At 40.5% G+C, this 20,036-nt stretch overlaps 2 protein-coding genes across 3 annotated transcripts; both read right to left on the bottom strand.

The window, feature by feature from the left end:
• Nucleotides 1–1,887: 1,887 nt before the first annotated feature.
• LOC102077342 (N-acetyllactosaminide beta-1,3-N-acetylglucosaminyltransferase 3) lies at nucleotides 1,888–8,067 on the bottom strand. 2 transcript variants are annotated; one of them, XM_005453979.4, is made up of 3 exons: nucleotides 7,911–8,062; nucleotides 6,033–6,121; nucleotides 1,888–4,923 (listed from the first exon to the last, which is right to left on the bottom strand). In XM_005453979.4, the coding sequence occupies exons 2-3, from the start codon at nucleotides 6,044–6,046 to the stop codon at nucleotides 3,771–3,773; spliced, it is 1,167 nt and encodes a 388-aa protein (XP_005454036.2). In that variant the 5' UTR covers nucleotides 6,047–6,121; nucleotides 7,911–8,062; the 3' UTR covers nucleotides 1,888–3,770. The 2 variants fall into 2 exon arrangements, with proteins under 2 accessions (XP_005454036.2, XP_019201487.1); XM_019345942.2 differs by lacking the exon at nucleotides 6,033–6,121 and having other exon boundaries at nucleotides 7,911–8,067.
• Nucleotides 8,068–10,322: 2,255 nt separating this feature from the next.
• Nucleotides 10,323–14,787, bottom strand: LOC100691278 (potassium voltage-gated channel subfamily V member 2). The gene is made up of 2 exons (XM_003449013.5): nucleotides 13,278–14,787; nucleotides 10,323–11,708 (listed from the first exon to the last, which is right to left on the bottom strand). The coding sequence occupies exons 1-2, from the start codon at nucleotides 14,541–14,543 to the stop codon at nucleotides 11,427–11,429; spliced, it is 1,548 nt and encodes a 515-aa protein (XP_003449061.2). The 5' UTR covers nucleotides 14,544–14,787; the 3' UTR covers nucleotides 10,323–11,426.
• Nucleotides 14,788–20,036: the final 5,249 nt, after the last annotated feature.

Genomic DNA, 20,036 nt, shown 5'->3' with positions numbered 1-20,036 from the left:
TGTTTTTAGTCCCTTATAGGAATGTAAAATATTAATCAGGCAGATTTTGAACTTTGCAAGTCAGAATTGAAGGGAGAAACTGTGAAATGAGTGAAACTCCGTGTGTCAGTCCTACTACTGGAATACAGCCTCAGACTACTATTGCTACAGCTAGTTCTGACAAAGTCCACTACAAACACTCGTGCAGATAAGACGACCTGTTTGAACACATAGCTTTTTGTTTTGGCCTACAGAGTTTTTGGATCTGCTACCTCAGTGAAGTTTGGAGGGGTAAGCTCAAGATGTGTGTTCAATAAAAGTTCTGTAGAGTTTGCCAGAGAGAAGACTACTCTATTTGATGGATGGTGCAAAGCATGTAAAGTTTCTGAGTAGTACTGATAGAATATATATATATATGTATATAAATGTATCCTTGTGCAAAATTCTTGGTCTTCCCCAGAAGATGGATCCTCCCTTGCCAAAGTATAAGCATTTTTCCTTAATTCCAAAGGCTAAAAGGGAATGCTGCTATTGTCATCAGGTGGGCCATGTTGAGTGTTTGCCCTTAAAATACAACCAGCTCACAGTAGGCAAACTGTGTACCGATGATGAGTGAGGCTTCCTCCTGACATACAAATACTCCAATTCAAGGAGTTGAGATGGCTTATGTTCCAGGTGCCTTTTGATGTTTTGATTATGTTTTTGATGATATTGTATAGTGTGTCCTGGAATCAAATGAATTTTCAAAATGCTACCTCTACATTTTCTCAGAGGAAACAAATTTATCTGATACAGTGACTTCAACACTGACTAATAAAGGATCCAACCCATATTTAAATAGGAAAAGATGTCCTGGAGGTGGAGTCACCTAGCAAACCCTCATCAACACTGCCTGTGGCAGGTGAAGCGCTCACTGTTACACAGACAGCTGATTCATATTTAGCTAAACGCTTTACTTCTATGCATGAAACAGTTGGGAAATGCTGCTCATGTTCTTACTTTCTACAGGAGGAAGTTCTAATGCACACATTTTATCAGATCATAGCAGAACTGATAAAATACAAGTCTGAAAAGATGCCGATGTAACGCAGCGTGTGATTGGAGTGCTGTGTGATAAATTGTGGTTTCTTCGTACCTCGCAAGTCAAATGTCAGATTTTGGAAGTAACGGAAGTTCAAAAATAAAAATCAACGAAGTTTTGTTTTGTTTTGTTTTTGTTTTTCTTAGCAAGTATGGCCATTTGGGCATTCAAAAATGGCTGATGTGTTGCATTTTTACCTTTGGAACATGCTAAAGAGTTCTTGTTAATGATTCACACTTTAACACTCTTTCCAGATGATTGACTTTTATACAACTTGCTATTTTCTGGCACATGAGATTTGGAGGGGCAGCAAACAGGCAGGCAGTTATCCAACAAGGAAGTCCCTGTCCATGTTTCATTTCCATAGAGTGTTTGAATCAGATTAGCAATACCAGCTATCCTCTTCAGTTTCCCAGAGAAAAGGCAAGTAACTATTTGAACAGTTATTAAAGTAGCCTATTTGCCATTAAAGACATGCCAGCAGTGTGAGAACAGCAGCACCTGTTGGTCCTTAAATACCAAACACTGATTGGACAATGCAAAGTTGAGTTAAAGACCGAAAAGGGCACAGTAACCGCCGGCCCACTTCTTCCCGTTAGAGGGAAAAAACACGAGCCTTGTAGGCGTTACTTTCAGTTAGCGTTTCATTGTCTGTTATGTTGGCTTTCATCCTCCCTTACTTTAATTCTTAACATCTTTTAAAAAAAACTAAAAAATTTAAAACTGACCCAGACAGTCTCCTCACATTCCTCCACCTGGTGTTAAGTAAGGTTAGAATTATATAACAATTTCTTTACAGACATATGAACAAAATCCAAGGCAGCTTATAAATATTTATCCCAAAGTTTATTACAAAAAATCCTCCAAAATGTCTTGCACAGGTACACCCAGAGAAAAAAGGTCCAAGGACATTATGTGTACATCTTATTTAAAACAAGAAGATTTAACAGTGTATGCAGTTCACAGTTACCATTTAAAGCTGTTTAAGTGTGCAACATATAGCCCCTTACTTAGCAGCATTAAACTCAAACAGATTTGAACGTTTGTGCATATATTCGATTCAGCATACTGAATATGCAACAACAGATATTGATTCTTAATGAAACAGTGATCCTGCATTGGATTGCATACTGGCAACTACTTGTAACGGCTTTTACCGACACCCAATTGTTATGCTGTGCAACACTGACGTAAGGCACAAATCCCTTTGTGTAACACAAACATTGAGGCTGAAACAAGCACAATAAAGAAGGCTTAACAGAACAAAGAGGATTAAGAAGATAAAAAAATATATATATTACACCTTTTATTCTTAAGAAACCCTGAGAAATAATTTTTGGATGATATCTGCGGCAACACAAGCATCAACGTCAGATCTAGAGCTGGGCAATGTTCAGAAGTTTACAGGTACAATTAAACTGCAGTATAAAATTTAGCATATGTAGTATTTAAAATATCAAACCAACTCAAACATGAGTTCAATCATTCTTTATGGGTGATGAATTGCACTGTTATTTGTCCTGTTTTATTTAAATTATTTATTTATTTTTGGAGAAGTCTCAGTTTATTTTAAGCACTTTGTAACTTTGAGCAGACAAATAATACATAAATAAAATGTATTCATATTATTGTTGTATTTTATTGTGAATAAATACCCAGCTCTTATAACCAATTTAACCTGCAAAACGTACTCTCCCACATGCAATCATACCATAAAAAGACCTATACAGATGAATCACAGTAGTCCGCAATGCTTTACATTTGAATTGGTTGATTATATGTCATCTGTTCATGATTTTCACACCGGCTGGCACGCGACATACAGAAAAAATCCAGCAGAAAGTATGAATTGAAATATGACCGCTTTGAGGGTCTTGAAAAGCGCTATATAAAATGCAATCCATAATTTTTATAATTATCATTATTATTATTATTAATTAAATATTACAGTCAGCTCTTAAAATTCACGTTTGATTTACAAGCAGCTGAAGGGAGAACTGCTCAGTGTCCATAGGCTATTTTAATTACATTTACTTGGTAACTCTTCTTAAACCTGGCTCATTTTCTACGTGATAGAAATTCAGTAAATGATGCAATATAGAGCCAACTTTTCAATTCTTGGTAATTTTTCATGTCTTTATTCTCGGGATGAGGTAGCTTAAACACGGCTGCGCTCTAGCTGCCAGCTTTTGTCTGCTAAAACATGGCCTTTCTTAGTCTGTATCAGCTGTAGCTACGCTGAACTTTATGTGAAAATAAAATATAAAAACTCAGACCCAATGACTTTAAATGTGGACTCATTTTCCAATGAGAATTCTCAAAATGAAGCGTAACTTTACACTTGATGACTACTTAAAATTCACATCCATTCTTTCTGTGCAGTAAGTGGGCCTTTCAAGCAAAAGCAAAATCTAGCAATCCAACCAGTATAGTACCTACTAAGTAACATTAGACAATCTGGTAAAGAAAGGTGCAAGATTTGGTGAGACAAAGACTAAATATAAGGTATCGTATCGTAAAACAACAGCCAGTCCTGCCTGTTCAAATGTTGTCAACTCATTTAAGGTATGTGCCGGTCCCTTTTGTCCAGCAAAAGTTTTTTTCTCCTTTCAGTATGTAAAAAAGACACTTCCATGTTCATTTGAGCTGGAAGCAAGAGGAACTGGAACATCACTAAGCTCTATTAATGCCTAGAAATTAAAGTTTGGTGCTACAAATGTCTTTGGCTGGAGATACCGCATCTTAGATTTGGATCGTGTACTCTGTGCCACATCAGATACATCTGAGCTGGAAGGAATCTGTGCACGAGCAAAACCTCTTTATAAAAGCAAGGATGGTATTGGTCTATACTGCTGGATGGAACGTGTAGTCCTGCTGTCTTGACGCCCATATGGGAAGTGGGACCAAGCCCTGCCTTGGCCAGACACATCCCCATGTAAACATCATCAATGGGAAGAATTGTAATAGACTGGGACATGTTGTAAATGACTGAGGCTGTATAGCCAGAGAGGAGGAAGCCCCCGCCACCACAATAAGGAGGGTACGAGTTTGACTCCTGCACCTGAACAGGAATATAGTACTTGCTGTTTGATGATCTAATGGGCCCCACATTTTGGATCAGATGGCCAGTAAAGAGGTGCTGGCTTCCGTCATTGTCCTTCAGGCCTTGCAAATACTCGACCATGTTGTCTGTGTTGGCAAAGACATCGTCATCACCATTCAACAGGAAGCGAGCATTGGGACAGTTCCTTTCCATCCATTCAAGAAAGAGTATCTGCTTCAAGGTGAGGTTGTAAAATGTGTCACTGAAATCCCACTGGAGGATGTCGTTGTGCTCCTGTTGCTCCAGCTCCAGGAGCTTGTTCAGCCTCTCCTTCTCAAACCCGCTATCTGTCGTTCCTGAGATGAAGATCCGTCGAATCCACACACCGTTGTGTAACCTCTCTTCACCCCACGTTTTGCGCAGCACCTCTCTGCGTTCGTAGTTCCCCGGAGAGCTTTTAATGACCAGAAGAAGAAAGACTTCTTCAGATTTATCAGCTCCTCCACATTTGTCCGGAACGTCCAGTAGCATGGGGAAGTGGCGACAGTGACGATAGTAAAGGAAATCCTTGATAGAATTAGGCAAAGAGCTGAACTCAGCGATCTTGGCAGCAGATGTGTCTTGTTGACATTTTGGCCATGAGAATACATACGTGCTGTTTTTGGTGTTTTGCTTCGGTTGGCTGTGGTCGTCTCTCACATCTCCATGGAGTCGTATAGTTTTATGGTCAACAAAATCTTTGCAAAGGGGAATGAGCAAAAGCCCGAGCGCTACCACCATCAGTACATTTCTTGCCCTGATGGTTTTCATCTTTGAAACTCTGTAGCGACAAGACAAAAGACAGAGATTGATTAAGATCAGAATGAAACAAGACTAACCATGGATGTTATTGGGTAGAAGCAAGTACAAGCATGTAGTAAACACAACGATGTGAGCCAAAGCCTTATAGATTTACGTACTACTTGTGCAGTGCATAAGACCCTTCTTGAAAGTTCCTTTAGGGTGATGTGGTTAAACCCACAACTGTAGCATATATTGCACTGACAATGGCATAACTTGCTGGGAACTTGCGATTTGTTTTGTCAGAGTATTACTGGCCACTTTAAGACCTATGTTCCCTTTATTAGCTAACAGTACAGTGGTTTTTAAACACTCGTTGACTTGTTTGTATGTTACCCTTTGCTCTTTATATCTGTGGTGTTTAGGCATAAGGTGAAATTATTTTTCAGAATATGATCCTTCGCTCTGAATGTGGTTTTAAGAGTAAACTTGTGATTTCCTGAAACATGAGGACAAAGTGTAATTTAAGTCTAGAATGATCTCATACCAGTGTTAGCTCAGTGATCGTTACAATGGGCCTTATTATAATGTTGCCTTTGTCTTGTCTTGTAATGTTGTGATACCGTATCAGTAAGGGTTGTGTCACTTTGGTGTGATTGTGTTTGCAGGCTGAGATCTACACTGTGGTTGCACCTGTTAAAATCCACCCTCAAACAGCTTAAAACGCAGCAATGCGTGTTATATTCCTTCCAACAGAGCTAATGCTGGAGCCTTAATGGTAGATGTGTGGTGCATATGGGTTGACCATTTCAAAGAATTCAGCTTCCTGTTTAAAATTAAACAGGTCAGAGGCAACACAAATGTGTTATGTTGAAAATTTTTGTGCATGCACACAAAATGCAACACGCATGTAACAGCATATGTTTTTAACAGATCCTTTCTAAGAATAGAGCTGATGTTTGTTTTGCAAAAGACTGAAGGGTCATTTTAATCAGCAAATTCTTTGCTGTAGCCCTGACACCTCGTGGGATGTGGCTTTACACTTATGCAAAACTATGCAAAACTAACATTTTGGTTTTAATTTGAATTTAAGGCAACCCCTCCCTGAAAAAACACAAAAACACTTGGGCAACAGGAATGCAAACTCACCTGCACCACGACATGACTCTCAGAACGACAAGCCAGCAGGAGTGAGGAGACTGAGCTTCAGAGCAGACATGAGGCGGCTGGACATGTGCCTGAAAAATCCACACACGGGATGCTGTTACACAAAATGTGGGGTGGCAATAAACCAAATGCTGTTTTGTCTCCTCAGAATGGATGGAATATGTTGCATAGGCTGTGTCTGACACTGAGTAATAAAACCACACAGTCATTTCGAAAGAAGCATTAGGGGGGGGGAAAGAAAGAAAGAAAAAGAAGTTCCTGGTCCACACAGGCTTTTGTGGGTTTTTTAAATGCAAAGCTGACAGCAATAAAACTCAAAATGTGCAGTGTAACAGTGTTCAGCAATCCTTAAGCATGTTCGTGCAGGGGGGGCAGCTGCAGCAGATTGCTTTATGTTATTAAAGCAGAATTTGTTGACCAGTTCTAACTGTTACTAGTTTTCTTCCTCTTTTGTTTTGCGTGATTTTTGTGTAGTTTGCTCAACATCAGGGTAAAGTCAGGAACGATGGGCTAAGCCAGAAATGGACTGGAAAACAGAAGTCAACTGCACAGTGTCGTGAGTATTTTATTTGTGACAGTCACGACATCAAAAACTATTAAGGAGATGAACGACACGTTGTCCTTTTTTTTATTATTATTATTTTTACTGTGTGTGAAAGTGTTATTTACTAGGATCGCTATATATTTTTATGCTTATTTCAATTTCCTGTTACAATACAAAGGACAATTGTTAACCAGTTACATACTGTGCAGACTCACGCATACATAGGGCTAGTTTTGTAAAAAGCAAAATGATAAACAGCATTCAAATTAGAGTCTTCTGGACAAGGTAGAGCATGATTGCACAGGTTTCAAGTGCACTTTTCTGGTCACGACTTTCACTTGTAATGTGGCTTTTACTTTGTGGTTTCTACTTTCAGACAATAAGACCTCCTTTCTGCCTTGAACATGTCCAGACTATTCTCAGGTACAACAGTCATTTGAAGAGATTTAGAGGATACGCCTATTTACTTTTTAATCTGCAAGTCTAATGGTTATTATATATATATATTTCTTATTAAATCCTTTCATAGTGTATTGTCATCCAAGCATCAGTAGCCACAGACTGTAATCTTTTTGCCAAATATTATATTTTATTTTTGTTGTTTGGTCTTTATTGTCTTTGTTCTCCAGTTTGTTTTAAGATGCGTCATTTAGTATTTAGTTAATATCTGCCAGCTCAATCACACCGAAGGCGTATCGAACAAATGTAATTTTTCTAAACCATCTGGAGATTAAAAGAAGCATTGGTGAACACTGGAGTCCATTTTTGGATTTTTTTTAAAAAATACTGTCATATTGTTGAATAGACAATAGTTGACCTTTAAGCGACTATTATTAGTTTATTTCCGGATTTTGAAATTTCTTTGGCTTCCACAAACCAGACACTCTAATAGGACGTGTATTTTCGTGTAACTCGGCATTGAAGCAGAGATACACGCCGCGTATGGCTGAAGCATCAGGAGACATTTATATTTAGCTCACGCCAAGTTCACATATAGCGAGTCATGCCTAAAGTTATGTAAACTAATTTAGGGCACAGTTAAGATTCATAAAATAAGAGATTTTAAAAAGCGACACTTAAACAATTAAACACAATTTAAACAGCATTTGTTGTTTATGCGTAATTTATCAGGAAACTGTGTTATTATAGCCAGTAATATATCCCAATTACGCCGAGTGCAAACTAAACATGTGATGCTCCCCCAGATCCCGTTACTTTACGGAAACTTTATTCGAGAGTTATAATTTCCAGGACGCGCACGGGCACAGAGACAGCACTTCGCGAAGCTGCAGTGTACAGCTGCTAAAAGTACTTACAAGTTTGAGAAGATCGCCCCTCTCCTGTGTCTGTAGTGAAGTTAGACTATTAGTGAGTCCAGAATCCGGCGGCTGAAAAGCTCAGGTCCCTGCACTGCAGGGCGTTGTTCTGTCCGCCCGGCGGGTGCGTCAGGAGTGCGTCATCTCCTCATCTATCGCCTGTCGTCAACGATCAGCGATCATCCCGCTATGACTATTTTCTTTCACAATTTCTTTTACTTTCACTGTTGATTGATAACAAATAACTATAGAAAGAATATTACTTGTGATTATTATAGGATATATGATATTATAATACTTTAAATGAAGTATTATAATATAATTAAGACGCTGCTTAAATAAAATGTACTACTGATGATTACCAAATAATAAAACCTTAAAAGTAATGGCTATTCCCTATTAGGGTGGCTGTTGCTGTAGGAGGTGGAGCAGGTCATCAACTAATCAGAAGGTTGGAGGTTTAATTCCTGGCTGCTCTGGTCTGCATGTTAAAGTATCCTTGGATAAGATACTGAATCCACTGGATTGTGAATGCGTGTGGATGCTAGATAGAAAGTACTTAGAAAAGTGCTTGGATGAATGAGGTATTCACCATTTATACATCCACTAGTAACTGCATGTTACAAAACTCAGTCTAAGGAAATCCTTCAGCAGAATTTACAAAAGATCACATTATCCAGTTAAAGATTTGAGCTTCCTTTTCAACCAAATGGGGACACTTAATGTAGTTAAAACTCTACTTGTAGGGTTAGTGGTATCTGTAGAGACAGAGGTCACAGTAGGACATAGGTAAATATCACCACAGTAAAACAAGCAGACCTTAACTCATGTGGATGGTAAAATGCTTTCAAGGACTTGGCCTTGAGATTTAAATATTTATATATATCTTCCCATTTTGGTCTTTTCTGTCTATAAAACACTTTTCGGGCATGCTTCTGTGTAAATTTTAACCAAAATAAAAGGAAGTTCTTTCTGTAAGTCTGTGCTTCCTTGTTGGAGTCCTGCCATGACCATTATTACTCCTCCAGTGACCTTCGTTGTTTGAGCGCTCATGGTCTTAAATTTCTTCTTTTTGCACATAGTTTTTTGACCGGGGCTAGAAGGACTCAAAATGCTTTCAAGGACCTTTTGTACATTTTAAACTGATTTTCCACTCTGCCGAGCATCAACAATAATAAGTCAAGAGTTGAATAACATAGAACGTGAATCTCATGGTATAGTTGGCATTGGTATTGGCATATTTATAGTCGAGGGTTAAAAGTGTGAGTTAAGCATAGCATAAAAATACTGCTGTAGTATATGAAAATATAAATGTGGCCAGTCAACGGTTATAGTTTCTGTTGTCATGAAACTAAAGCAATTTGGAGAAATGAAAGAGAAAAACAGCGAGGGGGAAGAATCTAAAGCTTAACTTTACTAGATTAACTGCATTTCACTGTGAAATATGGATTAAAAACTCACCAGTGCTAGGGTTGAATGTATTATGCTCTGAGTGAGTTTGCAGTACCTGATGTAATATGCTGTGCAATCTCTTTTAAAGACTGAAACCATGCACAGCTCAGATGACTGGATCTGGAAAAATATGTGGGTGTAAGGTGATATGCAGCTTTATAGTCAGCAAATCTCAACCCAGGTGAATACCTGCTGGAGAATTCAGACCTGTATACTAAACAGCACGCTCCACCAAATAAAGTGATGTCTTATGGAATAGTGGGGTTTATCCCTACAGCAGATTGTCAAAGTCATTTAAATACAATGGGCAAGTATCAACTTTAAATCTCCCCAATTACATACAGACCAATTGTCTGTATCATCAACTCGGTCACCTATAACATGTCAAAATTTCTGGCTTCAATCCTCAACCTGTTGGCAGGCAGCTCTAAACACCACATCGAGAACACCTTGGACTTTGTTGAGGTGGTGATGTGTTCTGTAGACCAACGCACATGGATCAGTGTAATCAGTCTGACTCTCATCATCCATTGAAGCACAAACTGGGTGTCATCAGGACACTACAACACGGAGCAAACACCATCCCCACAGACAGAGCGGCCAGGGAAGCAGAAGAACATCACATCAAGAAAGCCCTGAGTAAATGTGGTTATCCAAGCTGGGCATTTGTCAAAGCTGGGAAGGCTCTGACAAAAAGAAAGCTCCAAGGTATCCAGGAGAGAAGAACAACTGCTGCCTAAGCACTTTAGTGATCCCTTATGTGTCAGGAGTACGGGAACAGCTAGGACGCATTTGAAACTGACCTCACAGCCAATTGTTGTTTTATCTTTTACTATCTTAGATTGAACAGTTTGAACAGAATCAGCTTTTAGGCATTTCTTTACCTGGATGATTGAGCATGCATCAAGACATTTAAAAAAAAGGAATATCCACAGGACGCACAAGGCAAAATAAAAGTCACATATAAGAAATGTTTAATGTTTACACTAAACACTGTGAAGAACTGGGAGCATCAGTCTTGTGACAGGAACTGTTGTGAAGTCCCCCCCCCCCCCCCGTCATTGGCATTAAATATCAAAATAACCTTTTATTTCCTGTTTTATTTCCTGGTACAGAGCCCAGAGGCGACTATAGAAAGAATATATGCATACACACGTTCTGACCCTTTGGTTAAATTATTTGCATGAGATATGTGTTTGTACAAAAGCCCTTTCTGTAATTCTTACACAATGGAGTGTTTATAAAAGATTATTTTTTTATAAACACTGTTTATCTGGCAGCCAACATTGACATGAATGTAAAGAAACTGGATACAAAATGCAACTCTCTATCAATAAACATCCATTTTAAAGACAATTTTGAAAATGTGTTGGTAATTTATTACTTAACCTTTGAGGCTAACATACTGCAACTCAAAACATGCAAGTTTTGTTGTATTCATTTGTTTTTATTAATCCCAAGTTTAGGCAATTCGGGAACAAAGAGAATACATTGTCCTTTTGGCACATGTCAAAACCTGCTCACATTTTATCCAGAAAAGTTTAATTTGACCTCCACCAAAACATCATGTCAGGGTCATTATTCCTTAGTGTTGAATTTTGCTTTAGCGGGAAATCTACAATGTAACCTATATGGCAAGCAGAAACCCCTTTCAGCCCTGTTTGGTATGTCGCAGTCGCATGTGACACATACTTAAAAAAGGAGGTCACATTGACAGGCACTCATTATTTATAATTCATGGGTGTCAGGTGGAAGATAAGCATCACGATGGATTCACCTGAGGTTAAAAACTTGGGTTTGACATCCAGGCTCCTTTTCAATCGCATGAATTACTTAAATACAAGATGCATACACAATGAAAAAGAAACAGTGGCGCATGTGGTAGTTGTGAAACTACCAGGCCAGAAACTGCATCAGTACAAAGAAACTTTCCACTTCCTCTTCCTGCCCTCATTCACATGTACTAGGTTTAATTTTTTTGCACCACATTGTCATTTTTGAAGGCAGCTTGAGGTTCATGCTGCAGCACGTTCACAGTACACAGTGGTCATGTATGAGATGCACTTAGCGTGGGGATTGGGCTGCGGTGTCATCTTCTTCAAAGGGATGGAACCATGCATCCATTTTACGCTTGAGTCTCTTCTTAAGCTGAAAGTGGCGCTGGACTGAGGTAGAATTGTAAGCTTGGGTCTTTAGTTTGCTGTAGTAATCAGAGAACTTGTTAAACAGGAAGGAAATCGGCATGCCGTTGAGGATTATCCCAAAAGTAATGCATCCAAAGGCCACGATGCGGCCCAGGATGGTTACAGGAACCACATCCCCATAGCCCACAGTGGAGATACTAACCTGAGAGAGAAGGGGAAACAAAATCCTATGTTCAGTTTCCAGGAACGTTTCCTTTAATCAGAGTTATTTTTGATTCTAAGAATGAATTTAAAGTTTAAACTAACAAGTAGTACAGCTGGCCTTGAAAATATCTGGTGAATCGACATTTACTTGTTTAATTTCACTTCAAAAGCAACACAAAGACATTATCTGAAGTCTGCAGTGCAAGTATAAACATTAAAACGTGTAACTTTATTGGACAGTTCTGTACAATCAGGCTGCTGCTTCCATCAAAACCTACAGAGAAAGAGAAAGTGGCAACCGGCAGGCTATCTTTGCACAACATCTGCATCCTCTTTGTGGCTCTAGCTGGTGTTCACTGAGACGGGAGATGGCAGATTAGTCAGACTGATTATTCAAAGCATCTCAAGAGGCTTTGCTACAGCAGAGTAGGGAAGCTTCTGGTGTATGTTACAGTGGGCTTCTTTTTACGTATTGTTGTATGTGAACAACTCTCTGGAGAGTTGCTGCTCTTACTCTGGATGAGGACATCTGCTGTGTGAGACCCCCAGGACCAGATACAGATTATCTTAGCTGAGGTGAGTGTCCTCCCAGGGCAGCTGGGCATGTCTGTATAAAGTGCTGCTGCTATGACTTAAACTGTATCTCATCAAAACAATATCGAGTTGTTGTCATCATGTGCATTTAATGATTTCTTGGAACTGTTATTTTTCCAGGGGGGAATATTTCAGGATTTCCATAATCCATATCACCGTAATGTCTGTATCTAAACTTCTGACCACAACTGCACATGGGTGTAAAATGAACAAAAAATATATAAATAATAACAAAAATAATAATATTCATATTTGAATGCAGCACATCAAAATATTTATGAAAAAGCACAGAAAGCAGACCACTTCTGTTGACCAGTGTTATGATGGACATCTTGTAATTCTTTATGAGAAAACAGTTTGAATGGTAAAATGGTAAATGGCCTGGATTTATATAGCGCTTTTCTAGTCCCTAAGGACCCCAAAGCGCTTTACATATCCAGTCATTCACCCATTCACACACACATTCACACACTGGTGATGGCAAGCTATGTTGTAGGGGGACGGTTTGTCTTTCATGTAATGACGTTTAAGAAGTTTATGCAAATAGACTAAAAAATAGTGGTGAGAAGAATTTATTTTTTAAGCTGGACCAAAGCACAGATCACTGCATGTTACATTTGTGCAAATCAATTAATTTCTGTGTTTGACTAATAAGTAGTGGAATAATAACCATTGATCTAGAGAGTAGTTACATTTCTAGACAGGTGAAAGTCACACTTGTAGGTGTTAGAAAGTTCAACTTATTGCTCAGGGGAAGAGTAGGTAGGTGTTTGATGCAAAAGCTAAAAGTTGAAAAAAGACACTGCAAACGGAAATAAGCTGCTGGTTTGAGTTGGGGCTTAGATGCTGTAGTACACATTTCTTTGAACCTTCCTTTTATTAGCACACATAATAGGCAGGTGTTCGTTTAGAATGAAGAAGTCAAAGGCAGACATGGAGATGTGGAGTTATAGCTATGGATAGTGATACTTACTGCTGCCCACCACCAGGCGTATGGGATACTGCTGATGGGAGAGCCCTCGGTTTCCCTTTCTGCTGAATGCAGGAGAGCAGAGAATGTGAAGATTCCCAAGGCGATAAAGAGGAAAATGCAAGAGGCCTCCTGGTAGCACCTCCGCAGAGTAAATGCAAAGGCCCTCATGCCGGTCGAATGGCGGGCTAGCTTCAAAATCCGAAAGATCCGCAGCAACTTGACAATTTTGAGGACGTGGCTGAGCTTACTGACCCGGGCCATGGCCCTGAGGTCTTCCTGTGCATTCACATCCTCGGAGTCAGTAAAGGCTTCAAAGATGATCTGGACAAAATAAGGCATGACCGAAACCATGTCCACAAAGTTAAGTCCGCTCTTCAAAAATAATACAATGTCGGGAGTGGTGATGAGACGAATCAAATACTCAAAGGTGAAGAACACAATGGTGACGATCTCTCCCCACTCCATGTAGGTTTTGCCATCAATTGTGTATGACTGTAGTTCTTCCACAGAGTTGAGACACATCGCAGCGATGGACAAGAGCACGAAAATGTTAGAGAGCAGAGTGAAAGTCTTCGCAAGAGTTGACGAGTACGGATTCTCCACAATGTTCCACATAGTCATCCGAACATCCCCAAACATCATGTCCTTGAAATACTCATCATTGTACTTTACCTCGACCTCAGCCATTAGTTCTCTTTCCACCTTCAGGTTCTCCTTCACCTCATCTACCTTCTCCTGAAACACCATCCAACAGCAAAGCTGGGTGTCCTTCAGGCTCAGGCCCCAGTATGCAATTTCTTCCTCAAAGCTGATGGGACACATTTCCACTATGATCCAAAGCACTCCAGTTGCATAGAAATGGCAGATGTGGTGAAAGAAGGCAGGATCCCGGTCAAAGAAGAACTCGTTGCTGCACACAGAGTAGTCATCACAGAGGGTGAGGAGTTTTGCCTGGTCCCTGCAGAGAGCTAAGGAGCCTATTCGAGTGTTAGGATATCTAACTGCACACATTCTTGGAATGTAAAACACTTTCCCTCCTACATTTAAGTTCATGTTCTGCTGAGGTTTGGGTGTCTTCTCACCTTTAGGGCAGTCATCTTTAATCCCAGGATAGTCCAGATTCTCCGGTGAGCTCCATGCTTTGACTGTTTTTTCCTGAGAAAATGGGAGTGTTTTATTGTCCTTTGTGCCCTTTGAGAGAGAGCTGACACTATAGCAGGAGCTCTGCAAACATGTTTGCAGCTGAGCATTCTCTGAGCAAGCCATAACAGCTGTGGTCCAAGACAGGAAATGCAACAGAACAAAAGGAGGAAAATAACCTTTAAAAGAAAGACTCTGAGAAAAGGATGTAATCAACACATGTTAAATCCGCGAATATCTCGTCCTGCAGCCACTTCTGACATCCCAGGGAAAACGGGGTTTTCCTGTTTGATGGCTCAGCTTTGGCTGATATGGTGACTCCTGGAAGTCAGGGGACAGAAGGAATTTCCTCTGTCAGTCTGTTACAGCAAAGACAACACATTGGATTAATCCCGACCAGAAGATCAGGACAAGCAGCAGGGATTTTATCCATTTAATCTCATTGGGACCCTTCCAAGTCCCTTTAAGTAGTTGTATATTTAGGAGGGAGGGGCATGGCTGGCAGGATTAGTAAACAAAGTTGCTTTAAGGATTTTGAACCCACGCAGGTACGGGAAGAACAAGCAAACCTCACACAGAAAGGCCTCAGCCAACCAGGAGGTGTAAAACCAAAATCCTTGACGTGAGGCAACAATACTAAACACTGCACCACTGTGCCACCCTCAATGGTCATTTATTAATCAATATTGAAATCACAACATGTTATCAATATCCCTGAATGACTGCGCCCTCCGCCCACACTGCCACGCTGTTCATTCTCGTAGTCGTGCCTCCTCCCTCCTCTTTTAAACTCATTCACTTCTCATTAGTACACGGGGATCTGCCGCCACCAGTCTCCTCTGAGGCCTTCCCACAACTGCAGCCTCAATTAACACTTAAGCCAGTGGCCATTATCTATCTATATATATACACGTACACATGCACATATGCACACATACATACACAAAGGCGTATAAACCAATCATAAATAACCAATCTAAATCTTATATACAAAAAATACAGGATTACAGAAAGGAAATGAAATAAATACCACAGAATGTACATAAGGGGCAGTTGCAGTCTAGCAGTGTGAGCAGTGTGACAGTTCAACTGTTTAGGAGGGAGATGGCGAAGGGAAAGAAACTGTTCCTATGTCTGGTGGTCCTGGTCTGCAGGCTTCTATAACGTCTGCCAGAGGGCAGCAGGTCAAAAAGTCTGTGTCCAGGGTGTGAGGGATCTGTGTTGATTTTTCCTGCCTGTTTCCTGGTTCTTGAGAGGTAAAGGTCCTGGACGGAGGGCAGGGGGACGCCAATGATCTTTTGTGCTGCCCGCACAGTCCGCTGGAGTCTGCACCTGTCCTGTTTAGTGGCTGCACCATACCAGACTGTGATGGAGGAGCACAGGACAGACTCAATGACTGCAGTGTAGAACTGGATCAGCAGCTTCTGTGGAAGACTGTACTTCCCCAGTTGTCTCAGGAAGCACATCCTCTGTTGTGTCTTTTTGAGGATGTAGTGATGAGCAGTGTTGAGGGATATCTCCTGAAGTCCACTGTCATCTCTACAGTCTTCAACACAGACGGCAGAGATTTGCAGTTTTACGTAAATAACTTAGAGTTAAACCTGACATCAAAACTCGAGCTTCGCACAGTGGCTAGCTGGTAACACTGAACTTCATCATCTTTGTCTTGAACCCAAGAAGGTTTATCAGGCCTAATAAAATTCAGTCCAAATCTTCAATTTCTGCAACTAATTAGGTTAATGAAGAACACATCAGTAACACGACTGGGTATAAAAGGAGTATCTTAGAGACAGAGTTTATCAAAACTTGTCGACTTCAGGAGACACAGCACTGACTTAGCCCCCCTTTACATCAACGGGGAGTGTGTGGAGAGGGTCCACACCTTCTGGTTCCTTGGTGTCCTCATCTCTGCCTACATCTCCTGGACCGACAACATCTCAGCGGTCATCAAGGAGGCCCAACAGTGGCTGAACTTCCTGAGGGTCCTCAGGAAGTACAAGCTGAACTCCAACCTGCTGCTGACCTTTTACCGCTCGTAAATTGAGAGCCTGCTAACTTACTGCATCACGGTATGGTACGGCAGCTGCACTAAGGCGGATAGAGCAAGGCTTCAGAGTGTAGTCAAGACAGCACAAAAGGTCATCAGGTGCCGTCTCCGCTCCCTGATGGACATTTATTCCTCCCGCTGCCTAAGCAGAGCAGCAAACATCATCAAGGACAGCTCCCACCCTGGTTTCAACATGTTCAGCCTGCTTCCCTCAGGGAAGCGCTACAGGTGCATCAGCACAAAAATCCACAGATTCAAAAACAGTTTCTTCCCAAAGGCCATAACCACCCTGAACTCACACATGCACCGATAACACAGCCCCCCCCCCCCCCAGTCCAATTTTTCCCATATCCTCTATGAACCACCACTGTTCAATACCAAATTCTCTGTGCAATAACCCAACTGTATATACCTAACACTATTTATTACATATTGCAGCATGTTTGCACTGAGTAGGCGATGCTTTGTATCTCATTGTACAACTGTATAGTGACAATGGATTCTATTCTATTCTATTCTATTATAAACAAATATCAGCAGAGGCTCACCAATCTGCAAAAAAGAAAAGCAACTACAAACCAGAGAGCAATTTCAGATTAAGAGAGACTTTGAATATCTCATCAAAGTGTTGTCAAAAAGTCCAGAGAATCTGGAGAAATCTCTGTTCACAAGGGACAAGGCTAATGCTTGTGATCTTTGGGCCCCAGGCGGCATTGCATTAAAAGAGAGAGATTACTGTTTGTCAGCACAGTTCATAGCGCCATTCAGATACGGGTTAAAGCTCTATCATGCTAAGAAGAAGCTATCAGTTCTATTCACTAATGTTGCCTCAGGGTGCTTTATATTGTAAAGTAAAAACCCTACAAAACTACAGAGAAAACCCAACAATTAAATGACCCCCTGGTGACAACTTGGTGACAGTGGCAAGGAAAAAACCCCTTTTAACAGGAAGAAACCTCCGGCAGAACCACACTCAGACAGAGTTAACCAACCACAACCGGCTGGGGGCGAGGGAGGACTGATGTGTTGAGTACTTTCAGCTTAGCCAAAATATCCACGGACTCTTTTAGAGGACAGTATCCTCTAAAAGATATCAAAAAACCTGAACGACCTTCTTCTTCAAACAGAGTGCGTGAAATGCACAACTCCTTCACTTCATTTTACTGTCGACAGCACTGCTGGTTTGTCCTGTATGTGTGCACTTACAAAATCTTTCCACACAGAATGAGCACAGTGCAAAGCAGCCAGGTTATCAGGATAGACTGTGGGTGGTTACATCCTCTGCATGCTACAGTGATGAGGTTTGAACTAGTTCAACTACTTAGTAAATTATTTATGAATGTAAGTGGATGTGAAACTTAAAACATGCTTTGACTACATTAGGAATTAGTATCATTTGTCATGAGACAGCCCAGTTGCTACAGACACAGACGCGTTGGTTAGATAAAAAAGGGTGTGTAAATCCTGTATCTGTGTGAAACACATTGTGTAAAATGTAATCCATTGGTGAATAGTTCATTTGGCTATCTGAAAAAACACATCCTGTTTTACACCTGTGCTAAACCACAAAAAAAAAAAAAAAAACAGCTGGGTGTTGCCCTAGATTGACTGATTATGTGCTTGGTTTTGTTGAGGTGGCAATAAAAATGAGATTACACAAACTGCTAAGGAGTTGAAATCCTATATCAGAGCTGCAGGAGCTGCTGTCCTCGCTTCACAGACACTTAAAGAATAGTTTTAAAATGCTGACTTCTAACGAATCCCTCATGTTAAAGAGACACTACCAAGCTATTCTGTTTTGCCTCTGCACTCTCTACCTCTCACCATGACACAGAGTAATCCCTCAGCTTAATTAACTAAGCGTGATCTTCTCCTGCTAACCTACTTATCTCACTTCATAAGATGAAATCTGCGAGGGACAGAGGGGGATTGGGCAGCTTTATCGGAATACTGCAAACATAACACAGACTGGAAACATGGAGTTGGTAGTGGAGTAGTGAGTGATGATGTTTCCACGCCTACTGATGGGCGTGTAGGATGTGCTGCAATACCAGAAGCTTGAAACATACAATTTCACTAAGACAACAATGTTTCATACGGAACATTACTTCATAATACTATCTGCAAGACAGGATGGGAAAAAATAAAAGTGACTCTATGTCAAAGCTGAACAAACCTGTGACACCTGTCAAAGCTACTCACCACTTCCTGCAAAGTGCATGATGTTTTGACCCCTAAGTCTCTGTTGGAATTGGTGGCAGAGCTGCTCCTGAAAAGAGAAAGCGAGCTAATTGCTGGCATAGTTGTTAAATGCAGCAGCCAAACACTGAGTAACGACATAATGGGCACTGTTATTTGTCATTTCCCCTTTCTATTTGTCATTTGCCATTCTTCACCCACAGGTGAAGAAATGAGATCAATAGCAGTTCACTGAGGAAAGGCCAGCAATAAGCTAAAACAGTCAACCTGGATCAGGGCTCTTAGGAAGGAATGCAGGGGCAAGCTTCAAGTCTCCAAGTTTGAAAAATGACCTTGTTAAATATCAAGCTGTGATATCTTGCAAATATATCACAAAAAAAAAAAACCTCACATAATCCCAGGATTTTGTTATCCACCATCAAGTCTGTTATCTCTGCCTTCGCCAGTACCCTTCAGGAAAGTTTAGAGCATTAGGAGTGGCATTCCCACTGCTCTTACATTTTTACTGATTCTATTCGCTATTCTCTCCTCCTAACATCATGCCCTCCACTCTTCTGAAAGACATCCCCCGTTATTGGTCCAAGCGTCCTCTCCATGATCAACAGTTTTATGTCTACTGGTATTGTTCTCTCTCTTCAAGCAGCATGTTGTTCAACCCCCACTGTAGAGGAACAACCTAGACACCACCTTCCCAACAGCCCAATAACAACTACTAATCTCCCTCTAAACTTTTCCATTAACTTCATTCATATTTATAAAGCATTTTTGAAAACCTTCAGTCAGGTTTCAGGGCAGGTGCAGCTCAAAGTAATCAGTGACTCTGCTGACTGTGGCACCCTCCTCATCCTCAGTGCTGCATTTGATGCTTCAAGGACATTAAGAACTGGATGGTGTGAGCTTCCTTCAGCTGGATGAAGATAAAATAGAAACAGATTGTCTTTTTTGGCTCTCCCCAGTTCCATCGAAGGGATTTTTTTTATTTACATAATTAAGTCTTAAGATTTCAGAATGACTCACGCTCAGTTCATTTTACACTGGTATTAGTCAGCCTCTGTCTCCCGTCTCAAAATATTACTGCCAGGCTTCTCACATCCCCCAAATAATGAGATCATATCGTATCTGTTTAGATGTATGTCTACAGGATGTGGTCCCACCCGGTGAAAATATACCTAAAACTAAATATTACTCACTCACATTTTTGCTCTTCCTATCTTTGGTGCCTTGTTTAGCACCAAGTAACATGCACTTTACTTTTTTCTTATCTATGCCCTTGCTTTGTTTTTCTCTATTCATTCTACCTTTTGTACAGCATTAGTTTTTTTTTTTTTTTTTTTAAGATATTCTTTATAAATCAAATTGAGTCGAGTCATGCT

This window comes from Oreochromis niloticus, linkage group LG15 (assembly GCF_001858045.2).
Source record: "Oreochromis niloticus isolate F11D_XX linkage group LG15, O_niloticus_UMD_NMBU, whole genome shotgun sequence".
NCBI classification, from domain to species: Eukaryota; Metazoa; Chordata; class Actinopteri; order Cichliformes; family Cichlidae; genus Oreochromis; species Oreochromis niloticus.
The sequence above is the reverse complement of the archived record's forward strand: the minus strand, read 5'-3'. Positions and strand labels throughout refer to the sequence as shown.

Bases quoted from the DNA above. Each gene is read 5' to 3' on its own strand.
- LOC100691278 (XM_003449013.5), bottom strand. From the start codon at position 14,543: ATGGCTTGCTCAGAGAATGCTCAGCTGCAAACATGTTTGCAGAGCTCC. The intron at 11,709-13,277 runs GTAAGTATCACT...CTTCTCTCTCAG, and splicing joins ACGCCTGGTGGTGGGCAGCA to GTTAGTATCTCCACTGTGGG.